The following is an 18,813-nucleotide window of genomic DNA, read 5'->3' on the forward strand; positions in this document are numbered from 1 at the left end:
TATCTCTACACTGATGACACTCGGCTCTATATCTCTACACTGATGACACTCGGCTCTATATCTCTACACTGATGACACTCACTTATGTGCTGATAAAGTCTTGAATCTTGAAGCCTCACCTTATTCTCTCCTGGAGTCTCTTTAAAGAACTGAGTGGGTCCACTTTATGTGTCTGAACCTCCAGAGAGGCTTTTATTGATGAGTGAGATGGTAAAAGCAGCATTAGAGGGGAGATTGATGACACACACAGACACACACAAACACACATACACCCCCACACATTCACTTATACATATTAGGTCAGAGGTCGGATCACCATGAGGAAGACACAGATGTGAGGATGCAGCTATCAGACGTATTGATTGATGAAGACATCAATGTTTGTGTGATAATGTCGTTGGGTTGGATGGGGTGGGGGGGTCCATACTTATATATTTTATATTTGTGTTGGTTTCATTAGGACTTATTTCCTCTAAATGTTTTTTCTTAGTGCTGGGCAACGATTCAAATTTTTAATCGCGATTAATCGCATTGTTATGCGCAAAGTTCAATAATGTATTCAAAAGTAGTGTATTGAGCACTTTTATTTTGAAAGTACTGCTATATGAACTAAAGGTCAATAACATTTGGTTTGTAAACACTTTAAACACATCAGGTTCTTGTTAGCAGCAGTATTCCCTTTACACAGTAGCAGTTATAACACAGTTATAATGATTCTGATCATAGATATTCAGCCGGTGTTCACAACTTTATCTTCATGTGTGTAAGAGATGATATTTAAATATACACCTTGAAAACTGAAACCTATCTACGTCATGTTTTTATGTTTGTTAAATTCTCAGTAGCGATAACTAAATGATGCTTATTATACATATTACAAACAAAACACTTTAAAAACTCGAAAAAAATAATTTAAATGAATCATTTCTTTTTTGCTTTCTTTGGTATTTTGGTCAGACACGTATGCAACGCTGATTACCGTAATATGTGTGGTATTTGTTATAAATGTACGTTGGTACATAGAGGGTGATAAGAAGCTGTACTTGGAGGGACTTAGGACCCAGGGGAATGTAGGTGAAGCATGGAACCTGTAGTCTGTACCGTGGCAGTAACCTGCATGAGGAAGTTATGCTAATACAGAGTTGAGTTAAGAGCAGTTTGTTCTCTCGTGCTTATACGTTCATTTAAAAACACGACAATATGTATTTTGATATTGTCACGTTTGATCCTGTAACGAGAAGATCGCGTGTGTGTGTGAGACCGGAGGGACCGCCAGTGACGGAGTTATGGGGGGTTCCGGACCGGGCGTGCCGGGGGGGGGAGTGGCAGCAGCAGCAGGAAGAGACGCCACACAAACAGCTGTTCACCTCTCGCTGCCCGGTTCTTGTGTTAAAAATGTCCGCTTAATAAAAAATAAATAAAAAAACTGCGTTAATTAATGAACGCGTTACCGCGATAACGCGCCCAGCACTAGTTTTTCTAAATGTTTCTTTAACACAACAAAATATCATCATCATCAAAACAGCATCATTTTAATATCATGTATTGAAATTCTTCAAACATTATATTAATATTATATTACTTATTATATTAAACATTATTTTAACACAATATTCAGATTGTTTTAACCTTATTCTAACATTATATAAAAACATTATTTTATGTGACACTGTATTAACTTTATTTTAAGTATGAATCTTAACATTGTTTTTTTTAACTTTTCTAATTATATAACATTACTCTTAATATAATTATTTCAACATTATATAATATTAAATAAACATTATTTAAAACATATTTTTACATCTATAACAACATTTTATTATATTATTTTAACATCATAAATAATATATTTATTATTATATATTATATATTTAATATATAATATTCTATAACAAGTGAAAGGGATGTAAATGTGTGTTCAGGAGCAGGAGATGCCGGAGGAGGTGAACATTGACGAACTGCTGGACTTAAGGACGGATGAGGAGAGAACTCAGAGGCTTCAGGTAAATATACGTCTGTCTCTCATCTGTCTGTCTGTCCTCTCGGTGTCTCATCTGTCTGTCTGTCCTCTCGGTGTCTCATCTGTCTGTCTGTCCTCTCGGTGTCTCATGTGTCTGTCTGTCCTCTCGGTGTCTCATGTGTCTGTCTGTCCTCTCGGTGTCTCATCTGTCTGTCTGTCCTCTCGGTGTCTCATCTGTCTGTCTGTCCTCTCGGTGTCTCATCTGTCTGTCTGTCCTCTTGGTGTCTCATGTGTCTTTCTCTGTCTTTTCAGGACCTCTTTCACTCCTGTAACAACAATACAGAGGTGAGAACCAAATGTACAGGAAACACAAATGTAAAGACAGGAAATGGAATTAAATAAGTGAACATTGACTCTCTGGTCCTGATGACTGTAAAACGGATCTCAGGTCAGTTTTAGTGTTGACTTCATATCTGACTCAGTCAAGAAAAACTGATTATGAACAGAATATAAAGTAAAACAGATGAAAACTGACTGAATGATGAATGAACGTTTGGTTTTTGTCTGTCGCCGTCTTGGTTCATACTGTTGTGGTAAACAGTGTGGTTTGCTAGATGAATACACTGATTGTAAGTTTGGATAACAGTGTCTGCTAGATTGTAATGTAAATGAATACAGCTCCATGAAATCACTTTTATGAACCGTTTGGTTTGTGTGACTTCTATAACACGTACAAAGTAGCACTGAAGGTTATTGTGGCTGGTTGGTGGGTTAGGGTTAGTTGTTGGTGTCTACATGGAGGTAACACCCCCCCCCCCCCCCCCCCCCAGTTAAACTTAGTAACACAAGGTGTGAGCACGGAATAAGACATGATGATGACACTTTGTGATCAACAGCCCAGCCTGTAGGGCTAACTCCTCCTCCTCTGTGCGTCTCCTCCCATCAGTTCTTCATCCGTGAGCTGCTGTTAAAACTTCATGGTTTACAGAAACAAGAGGATCTTCACAACGACGGCATCGACCTCCCTCAGCTTCACATCTACCCCACCCGCCCCGGACCAGCTGACAGAGAGGTGTTGCACTGACAAACCAGCTGCACCCTCTGCACTCTGCTACCCACCACCGACAACCTGGAGGCACCGGACAGCGAAACAAACTCACCTAAACTGTCCCGAGTTCCTCCGACATGAAGAGACTGAAGTTAGACTGAAGTTAGTCTGTTCTGTTGGTGACAAACATAAATGTTTTTGTGAGACTCAGTTTTCACACCAGACTCCATTAAAGGTACAGAGTATTTGTACTCCATCAGTGTTGTCCAGTGGTGTATAAAGTACCCAAAAGCCATACTTGAGTAAAAGTAAAGATACCTTACTGGAAAACTACTCCAGTAAAAGTAAAAGTCACCTATTAGAATACTACTTGAGTAAAAGTCTTAAAGTATCTGATATTTATTGTACTTAAGTATCAAAAGTAATTTTCTGATATTAAATGTACTTAAGTATTGAAAGTAAAAGTACAAGTAAATGCTGTTAATAAAAAAGCAAAGGGTCAGAATTTTGAGAATTATGAAGTTTATTCTTTTAACCTCTTTAGCCCTGAGCCGTTTTTGAGGTCTCTGAGCGAAAATGCATAGCCCTACAAAACTGACCATAGTTCTGTAACTACAAGGTCGATTTTAATAATTTTTGTTGATATAATCAGATCACAACACCTGTGAGATAGTTTAGACAGGTAATATTGTGTATATGTTGCTGGTTAATATAGGAAAATAAGACATTACACAGCTGAAATTGAAAATATTCAGCTTCGCCTGGAAAAATGCACTTTCATTGATAAAAGGTTATTGAAATAATGCAGCTAGCTCCCTAAAACTTTCCCAAGTCATAGCATAACTGATCAGTAGTTATTAAAAAAAGGTTAAAGTGGAATAAAGTGGAATAAAGTGGAATAAAGTGGAATAAAGTGAATAATAAGAGGTTTTAGTACAAAGCGGTCAGGCGAGGTCATCATTTTCGAACCAGCTGTTGCAGCTCTTACATTGTACTTTTATACACTATATAACTATATATTTCACTTTCTTTATCACTTATATGATTCAATACATCCAAATACAGATAATAGGAATCATATTCATATTCATAACATCATCAGAGCCAGTTTTGGCTGTCATCTGTAGGATTTTCTCATTTCATGTGTGTGTGTGTGGCTGCATGGCAGCCTATCCTCGGTCGATTTCAAAAAACAACCCCTCGTTCGACGCGTCAGAGTCTCAGGAAGACCTGTGTCGAGTTTGGTGGTGATCGGCAAAAGTTTCAAGCAATCAAGTTGCCAGAAGTGACGCGTGTACCCCGGCGGAAATTTCCGGTCGCAGGCAGTCTGACCACTCGCCCAAGCCTGCTTGACCGCTCTTATTCTGGAAACAAGTCGGAAGTCAACAGTATGCAGTTGGCAACAAGGACTAAAGCTTTGGAACGGAAATTCTGCGACGTTATTATCCATATTTTTCATAAAACTTGGGCGCATACCTACGATTTTTTTCGGCGGAGGGCAGCACGAAGGTACGTTTGATCACTCACAACTGTTTAGTGTTTATACGGATCGTAAAACAGAAGTTAGTTACGTGTTCCGCCACGTGTGCTAATGCTAATAAATACATTGCATGACTTGGTAGCCGTTAGCATGAGGGTACAAACATTGATTTACTGTACTCATAACGCCGATTTCGGGCCAGGATTTGGTGCTTTTATGCCACGATATTTTTCTGCTTATATGAGTAGCCTATAGTTGTGTTTGGAGTTTGTAAGAAGTGACTTATATGATGTTGTTGTCCATACGTTGCTGTTTCATCCAAAAAAAAAAGTGGCCACGTCCACACTACTGGCTAATAATCATGCTATTTTCCGCATTTGAGTTTGAGGGGTTCTGAGCCCGAGAAGCCCAAATGGTCTCCGCTCGGGCTAAAAAGTAGTGCTGTGGCACCATGACCAAGGACATGAAGCTGTGTTGAACATAATTGTGTTGGCTGTGATCCATCCAGGAGCAACAATGTTCAACATAATATATTGTACATAAGTATACTTTTGCATCTACTATGAACTTATCATCATAATTCTCCTCTAGTCACAATATGACACTATGAAGGAGTTGTAACAGTGTGTTTATAAGTATGCTCATTCCGACTAGAGGATGTAGAGGGCAAATGCATAATATTGTGTTCAGCAAAGAATATCCACTTGATGCATCAGGTCAGTGTTGTGAGAAAGGACACCTGCCTTGTGAACTCCTATGGGCCTGATTTGAACACAAAGGTTTTGCTCAAGCTGAATCTGCAATTGGGCGACTGCTGCCATCATAACTCCATCTGATCATCCACAAAATGACTCATATATCAAAACATGATCAATACTAAAGCAGCACCGAAAGTAACAACTCAGTCATTACTTGAACCTGAAAAACGTCCTGTTCATCTTCAAAAGAAGTTGGTTTTCAAAATTGCGAGAATTCCGTGTCGCTCTTCTTGGGCTGAAGACTAGTCCTGCGATGCTAAACAGCCTTTCACAGGCCGCTGAGGCAGGTAGAGGTGTGTTCAGCTTCACACACAGCTTGCGCTCAGCTGGGAAGGATTTCCCTAATGCTAACCCTAATGCTAACCCTAATGCTAACTCTAATGCTAACCCTAATGCTAACCCTAATGCTAACTCTAATGCTAACCCTAATGCTAACTCTAATGCTAACCCTAATGCTAACACTAATGCTAACCCTAATGCTGCGCTCTCGCGGCTCCTGTCAATCCTATGGTGTGGTGGCTAGCTAACGTTAAGTTAGCTAACGTTAGCCAACTAGTGCTGCAATGATTATAGCTAAGATGACTCAAATCAACACAATCTCACAACTGTCAACACTTCCTCAGCTCACTAACTCGCTAGCGATCCACGGGTGTTGGTCTTCGTCACCACCGTAGTTTGTTGCGGGAGTAGCAGGTGCTTCCATTTCTGCTTCCGTCATGAAATCAGTCATCGTAGAGTGGAATTCTGCTCATGTAGTCTCGCTAGCTATAGCATATAGCATCCTGGGCATCACTGGGAATCAAAACACCGCGGCTTTGAGAGCACTTGTTTGCAATTGCGCATTAACGTGATTTACCAATGATTTAACTTGCAAGCTAGGACCACTGATTCACCAAACCTGCTTGCTTGCAGTCTGTGTTCCACCACAGTCCCCGACGCTGGTCTCATGATTCATGTTTTTCTAAAGATAGATTTGATTTTGTAGCGAGTAACGAAGGTTTCAGGGGAAATGTATCGGAGTCAAAGTATCAGTTTTCTTTGCAAAATGTAGTGAAGTAAAAGTAAAAGTCAACAGAAATATAAATAGTAAAGTACAGATATCCAAAAAAACGACTTAAGTATAGTAACGAAGTATTTCTATTTCGTTACTATACACCACTGGTGTTGTCTGACGTGTTCTCATGTTTCTGTTTGCAGTGTAAACACACCTGGGCCCCGTTCCTCGTACGTGGCTAACTGAGTTAGCCGGATACTTTTCAGGATAAGATGACGTAGATCAGGCTTTTCGGTTCCACGAAGCAAGTTTGGCAAAATCACCATGGCAACACATCCATAAGCATGAACCTGCTCCAGCGCAGGCTAACTGAAGGTAGCTGGATAAGCTGCCACTCCCCCGGAAAACATGGCAGCTCCTGTCATATACGGTAGTCTAATGCGCTTGCGCATATACCGGGGGTTATACGGGAGTTCCGGAAATGCATGTAAAGTGAGACACACGGTGATCCATTAAAGCAGCTGAGCAAACTAAGAAGCCTCTATTGCATTAATGTACAGCTCCCTTCCTCAGAGATCCACTGATGAAGGAGGATATTAGTTAGATTAGCGTTTTATAGGGAGAGAGTTCTTCCACATCGCCAAGATACGTTATCATGATGACTTCCTATACGAGCGCTATCCATTCTGCCCACAAGGAATCATTTATTTACAGACCTTCTGGAGCATACATTGAACACCACACGCTGCAGCCGAGCATTGATGTCTCACACACTGGATGCAGCCTTGAGCTGTTCTGCGAGTGGTACATTGTTGTACAGTGTCGGCGATGCGGAGAACATGGGGAAAGCCGCTGCATGCCGTGCTGTTGGTAAAGTTTATTTATTTATTTAATAAACTTATGGATGTGTTCATTACATCACCATGGCACATATTGTACTGACTCAGCATTCTGAGTAATGTGTGTGTGTGTTAGTGTTTACTTGCTCCCATGTCCTCTTGATGGCTGGTTACATACATGAGGGTTAAAGCACTCATAATGATATGACAGTGTTATTGGTACACCAGCATATCATTACTGTAGAACATGATGAAGGTGGACTCATGATAAGAACAGAGAGAATCACACTATTTATCTTCACTGCTTCAGTTGATTGAATGTCTGATGATGAATAATACACACACAAACACACTGATCCGCCCACACACAGATTCACACACACAGATTCAAACTGCTAGTTCTATATGGTAATCTACATATACATGTATATACACATATATAGTACATGATACATGAGGGCATACAGTACATATGTCCTCATATTAATGAGTATCAGTTAGATGCTCTTTGGGCTTGTTTTTATCTTATTCTGAAAGAGTTGAGATCATTATTGTCGCTATAGATCTCATTGGATGATGCATTCATTAAGCCTACTGCCAGCAGCACATTTAAAGACATATCATCTGATTGATTGGGGTGATGAGGCATTAAAATGAGCCGATACATTTACAACACTTACGCATTTAACTTGTCTGTGATATTTTGCGTGCTTCTTGTCTAGCCCTCACAGCGGTGGAGGTGTTAGATGTTGCCGTGATTATGGTCTTGAATTCCTCATATGCGTTCATGATCATCTCCTGCTCGTCAGCGGAGTAAAAAGAGGCTCTTTATTTGACTTTATTTAACATTGTACTGTTAGAAAATCATGGTTTCGGTGATCGACGCTTCCCCCTTTTGAAGTAGGACGGGCACGCGCAATTATCCTGATCCTGATCGTCTGGTTCCAATTAACGAGACTGTTTGAGAGGATCAGCCTTGGAGAAACCGAGATAGCCTGACATCAATCATCGGGTTAATTTAGGCTGCTAACAGGACATTTGATCGACTTTGCTGAACCACGTACGAGGAACGGGGCCCTGGTTCAGTTTGGACACCTTTAACAGGGCCGTATGTGTGCATATATATATATATATATATACACACACATATACCAGGTGTCACGACCCAGCTCAAAAGGCCGCAACATGAGGGAGACAAGACGAGTATAAAAGTAATCAAATAGACATTTATTTAAGAACAAATAACTGAACTCCAGCAGGCCCAGGTGTGGCTCATCAGCAGCAGATTACCGTCCTGAAAGACAACCTGACAACAGGACACAGACCCGTGGTGGAAGGGAGGGGTCCTCACACAGGGGTCACCAACCTTTCTGAAACTAAGAGCTACTTCAGTAGTACGAAGGGCTACTTCAGTAGTACGAAGGGCTACTTGAAGTAGTACGAAGGGCTACTTGAAGTAGTACGAATACTTGTTTGATACAAACTTCCTGAATGACAAAGGTGCACAGATCACCTTTTAATAATAATAATAATGTCTGATCACATGTCGATGTCAATTATTCCTCACAATAATTATTAACAATGATTGTGTATTTGGTTCAAAATCACACCTGTAATATTTTTTCACTTCTAACATTTTTTATGAAATCATGAACGGTCATATCTTCACATCATGTCTCGTTTGTACGAACCACTACTTTTGTTGCATGTTTGAACAAATCATGAACTCTGTCCCATGTTGATACAAATGATCAGTGATATCAGATTGATATCCGGCCAACCCAAAGACCAGGATTGTAACCAATTAAATGTAGTCATACAATGGTGACTGGGTCCGTCCACTCAGTGTCAAAAAGAAAAACTACTCACGAGCGAGCAGGTGAAAGCTTTGCGAGCAGAAGAGCAGTGATGCAGTCCTCCACTAGGGGGCGCCCTCGCGCTCAAATCAGGGTTTTCTCCTCGCAGGCTGCAATTTTGCTCGCGCTAGCAGATATTCTGCGCGGAGTGATGTGAAAGCACTTGTCAAAGTAATATACGCGCACTGCTGTTTAATTTGCACGGACGGGACCTCTACACACACGCACACGCGCGTGGATCTTATTTGCGCTCTCGGATTCTGACAGTGATTTTTCTTCATACTTGTGCTATTTTTAGAACAGGCCTTGCGGGCGACCAGCTGCCCGCGGGCACCGTGTTGGCTACCTCGGATATATACAGTATATACATAAATATTCATCTATATCTACCTATATATATGTATATATACATGAATATTGTTTTACAAATGTACCAAAAGTTAAATGTGAAGTTTTCAGTTTTTTCTGAGTTGTTGAGTCACAGATTGTTTTTATATATATACAGTATATGTATATAAATACAATTTATTGATATATTTATATATATATATATATATATAAATATTATCTTTAGTCTCAATACTTAACTAACTTCAATAATTGACTAACTCACCTAAACGTTTAAACACAAACATCAGACACACTTCATATCAAAACCGTCATTTTGGATTATTTATTAAATTCATTTGAATAAAAATGTCACTTAATCAATATATTAATGAATAAAGATAAAATTATTTAACTGTTTACTTTAAAAACTGCTAAGAATAATTAAAGATTAAAAAATAAATAAATACAAATGTTAACAAACAACTTGAACGCAACATTTTAAATAAAACAATGAATATTATTTAGTAGAAACAAGGTTGAGTTGTATTTAAATGAATTATCTCATCAGTGTGTTTATGTTTAATAATACAAGTTTTTATAACTTTACTTTATGAAGAATTTCTCAGCCGGAGTCGTGATTCAACATCAATGACGTCAAACTGAGACTGGAATGACCTGTAGCACACGCACACGCACACGCACACGCACACACACACACACAGACACACAGACAGACGCACACACAGACACAGACACACACACACACACATAGACACACACACATACACATTTAAATGTTTTATCTCACAGGTGTAGAAGTGAACTATGTCCTCACAGAGATAGTAATATTTATCAGACTCAGAACACAGACCTGGTTGTGGCAGAGACCCTGACCCAGGATCAGTCCCAGCACTGAGTTGAGGATGTTGGCTCCACAGAGGACCGTCTGCAGACCACTGGCGGACCCCATCACGCTGAACAGGACCACGTTCCACTGAACCACACCTCTGGGCTCCAGACAGACTCCAGACCACAAAGTCCTGTTGTACAGATAGCCTGCATGACTGAGGGGGGATCAGGGTCACGGTTAGAGTGTTAAGGTGTTAAGGCAGTGGTTCTCAAACTTTTTCTGTCACGCCCCACTTTGGAGGAAGAAAAATGTTCATGCCCCACCGCCCCAACAAAATGCTCCATGTTGAACTTTTATTGAAATAACAACATTGTGACTCCTCCATCTGTGCTTTTTCAAATAATAGAATAAAGAAAATTGCAATTACTTTCAAGTAAACCAGATTGCTCCATCAGACAAAAACAAAAACAATGTGCAATCACTTTGTTAGAACAATGCAAATAAAGTTCAATCTGTGCAAAAAATAACTAATATTTGGCAGAAAATAGCTTATTGTGGCAGCAATTCACCTGTTTTACATTGAATATCTTTCTAAGATAATAACAATAAACTGCAACCTGTGAAAAACTAAACAAAACAAGTTCAAATATTTGGCAATAAAGAGTTTTACTGAGTTTTACACTGCATATCTTTTCAAAACAACAATAACGTGCAACTTGTGCAAAACTAAACAAAACGTATCATATCTGGAGCATTTTATTTTAAATATGAGCTTTAAAATGTAGCATTCTAAAAGTAAAATAATAGCTGTGATAATAGCTGTGATAATAATAATAGCTGCACGTGGGACTGTTGGGACTGTTGGTCCACTGGCTGTCGTCATCACAGTGAACAGTGTGAACAGTGTGATGAGAGGACATGTGAGCCCTTGTTGCTGTAGTTCATCTCCTTGGAGCAGAGGCTGCATTTAGCATACCTGCCTTATCAATGTATTTAAAATACTGTGACAGCAGGAAGCTGTACTCACGTCTGTTTAGACCTCCACCTTTATCCAGGCCCACCTCCACCTTTATCCAGGCCCAGCTCCACCTTTATCCAGGCCCAGCTCCACCTTTATCCAGGCCCACCTCCACCTTTATCCAGGCCCAGCTCCACCTTTATCCAGGCCCACCTCCACCTTTATCCAGGCCCAGCTCCACCTTTATCCAGGCCCACCTCCACCTTTATCCAGGCCCAGCTCCACCTTTATCCAGGCCCAGCTCCACCTTTATCCAGGCCCACCTCCACCTTTATCCAGGCCCACCTCCACCTTTATCCAGGCCCAGCTCCACCTTTATCCAGGCCCAGCTCCACCTTTATCCAGGCCCAGCTCCACCTTTATCCAGGCCCACCTCCACCTTTATCCAGGCCCAGCTCCACCTTTATCCAGGCCCACCTCCACCTTTATCCAGGCCCAGCTCCACCTTTATCCAGGCCCAGCTCCACTCACATCTCAGCCCTGCTTCAAGCTGCGCTACAGTCAGCCTCCTCTTCCTGAAGCTCTTTGACCTCATCATCTCATCAGTATCTGGGCCTCATGTTTCGTGGTCATGAAAGTTATTCTGACCACGAAATCATCCTCATTCTACTTTGAGTTAAAAACAAACAACCTGCAACCAGATGCGCCGGTGTTCCGGTTTAACGTTAACGAGTGACCGCGTGAACTGAAGCGGAACACGGGGGGCTGCATGTTTCATCACGTTACATTTTTTCCTCCTAAATCGTGATAATGACGAACGTTAACAGTCGACAAAGTTCCGCATGCAGTGGCACAACGTTAACTTAACCCAGCAAGTCTGACCTGTAACGGAACATAACGGAACTTAAACTTTAACGGAGGGAAATGAAGACGCTGTAGACATCTGAACGCTGATTGGCCAAGACTCGACACGTCAAAGATGTTCTATTGTGAAGATCACGACATCACCTTTTCTCCTCGTCTCACTCCAATCTGAGAAACGCTGGCTGGCCAGTTGACCCCCCCCCCCCCCCCCCCAAAAAATACAACCTCTACGGATCTACACGATTCACGTGGATGATATACTTTGATTCAAAACGGCGAATTTCGCCTAAAAGCAACAAGTTTGCAGGTATGAATAAAGTTCTTGAAATAAAAAAACTCTGCATTTCCCCCCGCGCCCCACTAGAGGGGCGCGCCCCACAGTTTGAGAACCACTGTGTTAAGGTAACATTATGCTGTGTTAGTGGTCCTCACCTGTCTGGGTGTGGCTGTAGTGGGACCCCCCAGGTCTGAGTGGAGCTGGTGTTGTACAGACAGAGAGGACCCTGAGCCAGACCAGTAAAACTGACCAGACAGCAGAAGCCAGCAGCCAGCAGACACATCACGGAGTGAACCACCCGACATAACATCTGCACACAGACAGAGAACAACATCTGGATTCAGGAAGAAGTGAAACAGAAATCCAACAAACCAATTCTGTTGTTACTACGGTGACGTTTTCTCAGACATCACTTGTTATGATCATCACTACATCCTTTAGAGCAGGGGTCTTCAACGTGTTTCAGGCCAAGGACCCCCAAACTGATAGAGAGATGGAGCAGGGACCCCCGACTATATACGTATATTGTATAACATTGTGTTTTATATTAAATGGGCCTAGTGCCATGTATAAACATACCTCTTTACTGTGCATTCAATACTAAGCTACTCAAATAATACACAGATTCATATATTCATGTTGTTATGTTAAACATGCGAGAGGTACAGTGAGTAGGGGGGCCGAGCCACTGCCATTTATAAACACACCTGTTATCTTTCATACAATACTGAACTATTAACTTAATGGACACATTCGTGTTTTTCGGTCGAGTTACAGAACGATCCATCTTCGTTCATAACGATGTCCGTTACTGATAATAACAAACTGGCCTCAGTAGCTGCTGTTGTGTAAAGCAGCTGCAGTGATTTAGCAGGAATATTAATAAGGATTCGTGGTGAAGTAAATGTTTTAATTTGATCTTCTTTTCAAATAATATCACAGCGTGCGTCCTTGTGTCTGGGATCTTAGTCAGCTGGGAACTGAATAGGCTCTCGGTCAATCACGGGGAACCTGACAGAGCCAGCATGTAATATGCGGCCTCGTGATTGGCACAGCAGCGATGGGGGCGGAGCTCTCAGGCTGGTGCCCAGCCTGAGAGCTCCTGTGTGTCGATGTATGCATCTCTGACTGAAAGACAACATCTTCTGCCTCCATTGATCCATTCACTACATTATGTTGGATTCATGTTAATGTGTATTTAAAGACATTTCAATTGGTGGAAGAAAATATTAAAGAAAATATGAAAACTTGTCTAATCAACCAAACATTTCACGCCCCCCTGCAGCACCTCCTGTTGAAGACCTCTGCTTTACACAATCACTTTTATTTTACAGCTTCAATTTATTGCAAAACTAACCAAAAAACATATTTGTAGCTTTTGTCTGAATGTTCTTCTTGTTTTCACTAAGTTTTTGGTCGTCAATAATTATCAATCCTCCATCAGCTCACCTGACGTCTGAACGCACAGCAGCCTCCGGCTCTGCTGCTCCGCACAAACACTCGAGCTCCGAGTGCGACCTGAGACCAGAGGAGTCACTGTCACATGTTCACATGAATACTCACGTAGATATTCATTCATTGTTATTCATGCGTGATTATATAGTTATTCATTGTTATTCATACGTGATTATATAGTTATTTATTGTTATTCATACGTGATTATATAGTTATTCATTGTTATTCATACGTGATTAAATAGTTATTAATTGTTATTCATACGTGATTAAATATTCATTCATTGTTATTCATACGTGATTAAATATTCATTCATTGTTATTCATACGTGGTCATATATTCATTCATTGTTATTCATATGTGATTATATAGTTATTCATTGTTATTCATACGTGATTAACTATTCATTCATTGTTATTCATACGTGATTAAATATTCATTCATTGTTATTCATACGTGATTATATAGTTATTCATTGTTATTCATACGTGATTAAATATTCATTCATTGTTATTCATACGTGATTAAATATTCATTCATTGTTATTCATACGTGATTATATAGTTATTCATTGTTATTCATACGTGATTATATATTCATTCATTGTTATTCATACGTGATTAAATATTTATTCATTGTTATTCATACGTGATTAAATATTCATTCATCGTTATTCATACGTGATTAAATATTCATTCATTGTTATTCATGCATGATTATATAGTTATTCATTGTTATTCATACGTGATTAAATATTCATTCATTGTTATTCATAGGTGATTATATATTCATTCATTGTTATTCATACGTGATTAAATATTCATTCATTGTTATTCATACGTGATTAAATATTCATTCATTGTTATTCATACGTGATTATATAGTTATTCATTGTTATTCATACGTGATTAAATATTCATTCATTGTTATTCATTGTTATTCATGCGTGATTAAATATTCATTCATTGTTATTCATACGTGATTAAATATTCATTCATTGTTATTCATACGTGGTTATATATTCATTCATTGTTATTCATACGTGATTAAATATTCATTCATTGTTATTCATACGTGATTATATAGTTATTCATTGTTATTCATACGTGATTAAATATTCATTCATTGTTATTCATTGTTATTCATGCGTGATTAAATATTCATTCATTGTTATTCATACGTGATTAAATATTCATTCATTGTTATTCATACGTGGTTATATAGTTATTCATTGTTATTCATACATGATTATATAGTTATTCATTGTTATTCATACGTGATTATAGTTTGGAGGCTGGTTGGTTTCCTTACAATCTGAAACAGCATCAAGCTGAGAGGAGAAAATAACCCCAACATGTGACGATGCATCACAACACACACACACACACCTCTGTAGCATGAGTCAGACACACACTGCAGGGTCTCTCATTCCCACATGACACTTACACACACACACACATGACACTTACACACACACACACACACACACACACATGACACTTACACACACACTTACACATGACACTTACACAGACACTTACACACACACACACACACACACACATGACACTTCACACACACACTTACACACACACACACACACACCAGGAAGCCGGACCCCCACAGACCCGTGACCCAGGTGGCCTCTCTGGTCACATGACCCTCCAACAGGAAGTGGATTTTCAGTTCAGGAAGCAGCAGCAGGATGTTGGACAGCATGCAGATGATCGCCAAGACAACCAGAGAGATGGCGACACAGCGCAGACACCTGGACACACACATCTGTCAGAGGTCAGAGGTCAGCAGAGTTAGTGGCTTCTTCTGCATCCTAATGAACCCTTATACAACCTTTGGCCTGGGTAATCAATAATCAATGTGATGATCCATACTTATCTATTCATCTTATGCCACCCCGCCCAGAGGATACACTGAGCTCCTCTCTCCTAGACTCCTAGAGGACTTCCTAGGACACACTGAGCTCCTCTCTCCTAGACTCCTAGAGGACTTCCTAGGACACACTGAGCTCCTCTCTCCTAGAGTCCTAGAGGACTTCCTAGGACACACTGGGCTCCTCTCTCCTAGAGGACTTCCTAGGACACACTGGGATCCCCTCTCCTAGAGGACTTCCTAGAACACACTGGGCTCCTCTCTCCTAGACTCCTAGAGGACTTCCTAGGACACACTGTGCTCCTCTCTCCTAGACTCCTAGAGGACTTCCTAGGACACACTGTGCTCCTCTCTCCTAGACTCCTAGAGGACTTCCTAGAACACACTGGGCTCCTCTCTCCTAGACTCCTAGAGGACTTCCTAGGACACACTGTGCTCCTCTCTCCTAGACTCCTAGAGGACTTCCTAGGACACACTGTGCTCCTCTCTCCTAGACTACTAGAGGACTTCCTAGGACACACCGAGCTCCTCGCTCCTAGACTCCTAGAGGACTTCATAGGACACACTGAGCTCCTCTCTCCTAGACTACTAGAGGACTTCCTAGGACACACCGGGCTCCTCTCTCCTAGACTCCTAGAGGACTTCTTAGGACACACTGGGCTCCTCTCTCCTAGACTACTAGAGGACTTCCTAGGACACACTGAGCTCCTCTCTCCTAGACTACTAGAGGACTTCCTAGGACACACTGGGCTCCTCTCTCCTAGACTCCTAGAGGACTTCCTAGGACACACTGAGCTCCTCTCTCCTAGACTCCTAGAGGACTTCCTAGGATACACTGAGCTCCTCTCTCGTCTTGTCTCTCTCCTTCTGTATGAATTCATGTCCCATTAACACTCATTACTGACTTTTCTTCTTCCTCACTTTGTGTTTTCTCTCCTCAAAGGTTTCCATGGATCGTAGTTTCACCTCAAACCCACTGATACTATTATTAGTATTAATATTATCAGTCACATTACTCTGACTTTTAGTGATACCATTACTTATTTAATTATCATTGTTATTCTGCTATATATACTTCTATATTACTAGCAGTCGTAATGTTTCCATCATTGCGTACTGCTCTCATTATATGAATCATTTCTGCCACATTGAATGTGTTGTAACTCTGTTATGTTGTTCATTCTGTACACATGACGTCTATTACACTTCATCCTGATAGAGGACCCTCCTCTGTTGCTCTCTGAGGGTTCTCCTGATGTGAGGGTCAAAGGTCAGAGGATGTCGTATTTGTACAGATTGCAGAGCCCTCTGAGGAGAATTTGTGATTTTGGGCTATACAACATAAATTGAATTGAATAATGAGAATCTAAATGGTTACTTTCTCATTAAAACTAACTAACAGGTGCTTTAAAGCTTCAACATGTTTTTAGTCAATAAAAGATAAAAGATGATAAAGCTGGCAACGTTAATCTGGTTCTAAAACAGAAGATTACAAACTGCTGAAGCGCTTTAGTTCAGGCGTTCCTCAGTGTTCTATAGTTGGTCCTTTACACACAGTGTTACGTAATACAACATAAACAAACATGTATCGTGTGTTCACAGCTCCTCAGAGATAAACTTAATAACAGCAGTTATTAAATCATGTTTATGTCTAATCGGACACGTTTACAGACTGGTTCAGTTCAGGAAACTAAAACATTTGGTTTCAGCTGCAATCACTTATTCTTTGGTTATTTTATTGCTAACTTGTTATATTTTATATATTTATAAATGATCGTCTCTCATATGGTTTCACTTTGAAACTGAATCTTTTAAATTGATATAAATGTACCCAATAGTTAAATTAATGGATTGTCATTTTTAAAGGTTCACTGTGGACGTTCACACATTTAGTAGATTAGTAGTAGTATTTTTTTATTAATGGGTCTGTTTTGTTAATTTTTTTATGAATATTAATTCATAAATGAATTGCTGCAGATAGATTCTCTGTATCTAAAATATCCATTCATTTCCAAATAATTTCAGTTCTATCTTTTTGAAAATAAATCTGAATTGTGTTGAGAATTTTACCAGATTATGCAAAATTAATATTCAACAATTAAAACATAAAAAATATTAAAATCTTCCTGCAGCATCCTGAACTCAGAGTGAAGCTGCTGCTGATAATAATAATGTGTAAATGTGATAATAAAACTCACCCTGAAGATGAACAGACGGATGATCCAGTTCAGAGTCTGACAAACTGAGCCGGATCAGAAGACATTTATTCATCTAACTGCTGACTCAGCTCATGAGGACACGCCCACGTCCATATATGGAAACAGGAAGTATCCTGAGCATGTTGATCTTTAGAGCCATTTCTTTTGAGAATGAACACAACAAACTAAATACATTAAAGAAGAACATGGACCTGAAGAAGAGTCACAGTGTAGAAGTTACTGATTCTTCTCAAGTTTTATCACATCAAGCAAATGTAGACTTTGAATTCTTTGAACAGTTCTCACTTCGGTTAAAGAAGTTAAAGACAGAAAAGTATTTTTGATTTTTCTCTCAGGAAACTTTTACATCCAGTTCTACTGAGCTCTGAGTCCACTTCATCTTTTCTTAGTTTCAGTTCAGTCTTATTTTAGATCATCTGTGGGAACTTTGAGTCACTCTGTTGGTATTGAGGACAACAAAGACTCAAGTTTGACCTCATCATCCAGTTCACATAACAATAGATAACCTTATCAATACATAATACTATCAATACATAACCCTATCAATACATAACTGAAACAATACATAACCCTAACAATAGATAACCCTATCAATAGATAACCCTAACAATAAATAACCCTAACAATACATAACCCTATCAATACATAACCCTATCAATACATAACCCTAACAATAGATAACCCGAACAATACATAATACTAACAATACATAACCCTATCAATACATAACCCTAACAATAGATAACCCTATCAATAGATAACCCTAACAATAAATAACCCTAACAATACATAACCCTATCAATACATAACCCTATCAATACATAACCCTAACAATAGATAACCCTAACAATACATAATACTAACAATGCATAACCCTATCAATACATAATACTATCAATACATAACCCTAACAATACATAACCCTATCAATACATAACCCTATCAATACATAACCCTATCAATACATAACACTAACAATACATAACCCTATCAATACATAACCCTATCAATACATAACCCTATCAATACATAACA

The 18,813-nt window shown here is 39.7% G+C and overlaps 2 protein-coding genes and 1 long non-coding RNA gene across 3 annotated transcripts in view; 1 reads left to right on the plus strand and 2 right to left on the minus strand.

Moving 5' to 3' along the window:
- Positions 1 to 3,525, plus strand: part of LOC142932554 (protein phosphatase 1 regulatory subunit 14A-like) — a 5,138-nt gene extending 1,613 nt beyond the window's left edge. The window contains exons 2-4 of the mRNA XM_076076457.1: positions 1,926 to 2,006; positions 2,276 to 2,308; positions 2,910 to 3,525. Of these exons, the coding sequence (XP_075932572.1) occupies positions 1,926 to 2,006; positions 2,276 to 2,308; positions 2,910 to 3,047 (252 nt within the window). The 3' untranslated portion in view covers positions 3,048 to 3,525. The remainder of the gene's footprint in view (positions 1 to 1,925; positions 2,007 to 2,275; positions 2,309 to 2,909) is intronic.
- Positions 1 to 7,150, minus strand: part of LOC142932555 (uncharacterized) — a 7,182-nt gene extending 32 nt beyond the window's left edge. The window contains exons 1-3 of the long non-coding RNA XR_012947490.1: positions 6,458 to 7,150; positions 3,124 to 3,184; positions 1 to 2,289 (exon numbers count right to left, since the gene is read on the minus strand). The exon at positions 1 to 2,289 is cut by the window's left edge and continues 32 nt beyond it. This is a non-coding gene — a long non-coding RNA (uncharacterized LOC142932555). The remainder of the gene's footprint in view (positions 2,290 to 3,123; positions 3,185 to 6,457) is intronic.
- A 2,941-nt stretch (positions 7,151 to 10,091) lies between these two features.
- Positions 10,092 to 15,454, minus strand: LOC142932531 (transmembrane 4 L6 family member 1). Its single transcript, XM_076076430.1, has 4 exons — positions 15,278 to 15,454; positions 13,667 to 13,735; positions 12,373 to 12,527; positions 10,092 to 10,332 (listed from the first exon to the last, which is right to left on the minus strand). Exons 1-4 carry the CDS (start codon positions 15,452 to 15,454, stop codon positions 10,092 to 10,094), a joined length of 642 nt encoding a protein of 213 aa, XP_075932545.1.
- Between the last annotated feature and the right edge of the window lie 3,359 nt (positions 15,455 to 18,813).

This window comes from Anarhichas minor, unplaced genomic scaffold, assembly GCF_050575085.1.
Source record: "Anarhichas minor isolate MPS153535 unplaced genomic scaffold, ASM5057508v1 ptg000057l, whole genome shotgun sequence".
In the NCBI taxonomy this organism is placed as follows: Eukaryota; Metazoa; Chordata; class Actinopteri; order Perciformes; family Anarhichadidae; genus Anarhichas; species Anarhichas minor.

What these genes read in the sequence shown, in the direction of transcription:
- LOC142932531 (XM_076076430.1), bottom strand. Translation starts at nt 15,454, where the DNA reads ATGTGTGTGTCCAGGTGTCTGCGCTGTGTCGCCATCTCTCTGGTTGTC. An exon ending in TGTGGGGGTCCGGCTTCCTG is followed by an intron (nt 13,736 to 15,277) that starts GTGTGTGTGTGT and finishes CTCTGGTCTCAG; the next exon opens with GTCGCACTCGGAGCTCGAGT. An exon ending in CTACAGCCACACCCAGACAG is followed by an intron (nt 10,333 to 12,372) that starts GTGAGGACCACT and finishes ATCCCCCCTCAG; the next exon opens with TCATGCAGGCTATCTGTACA.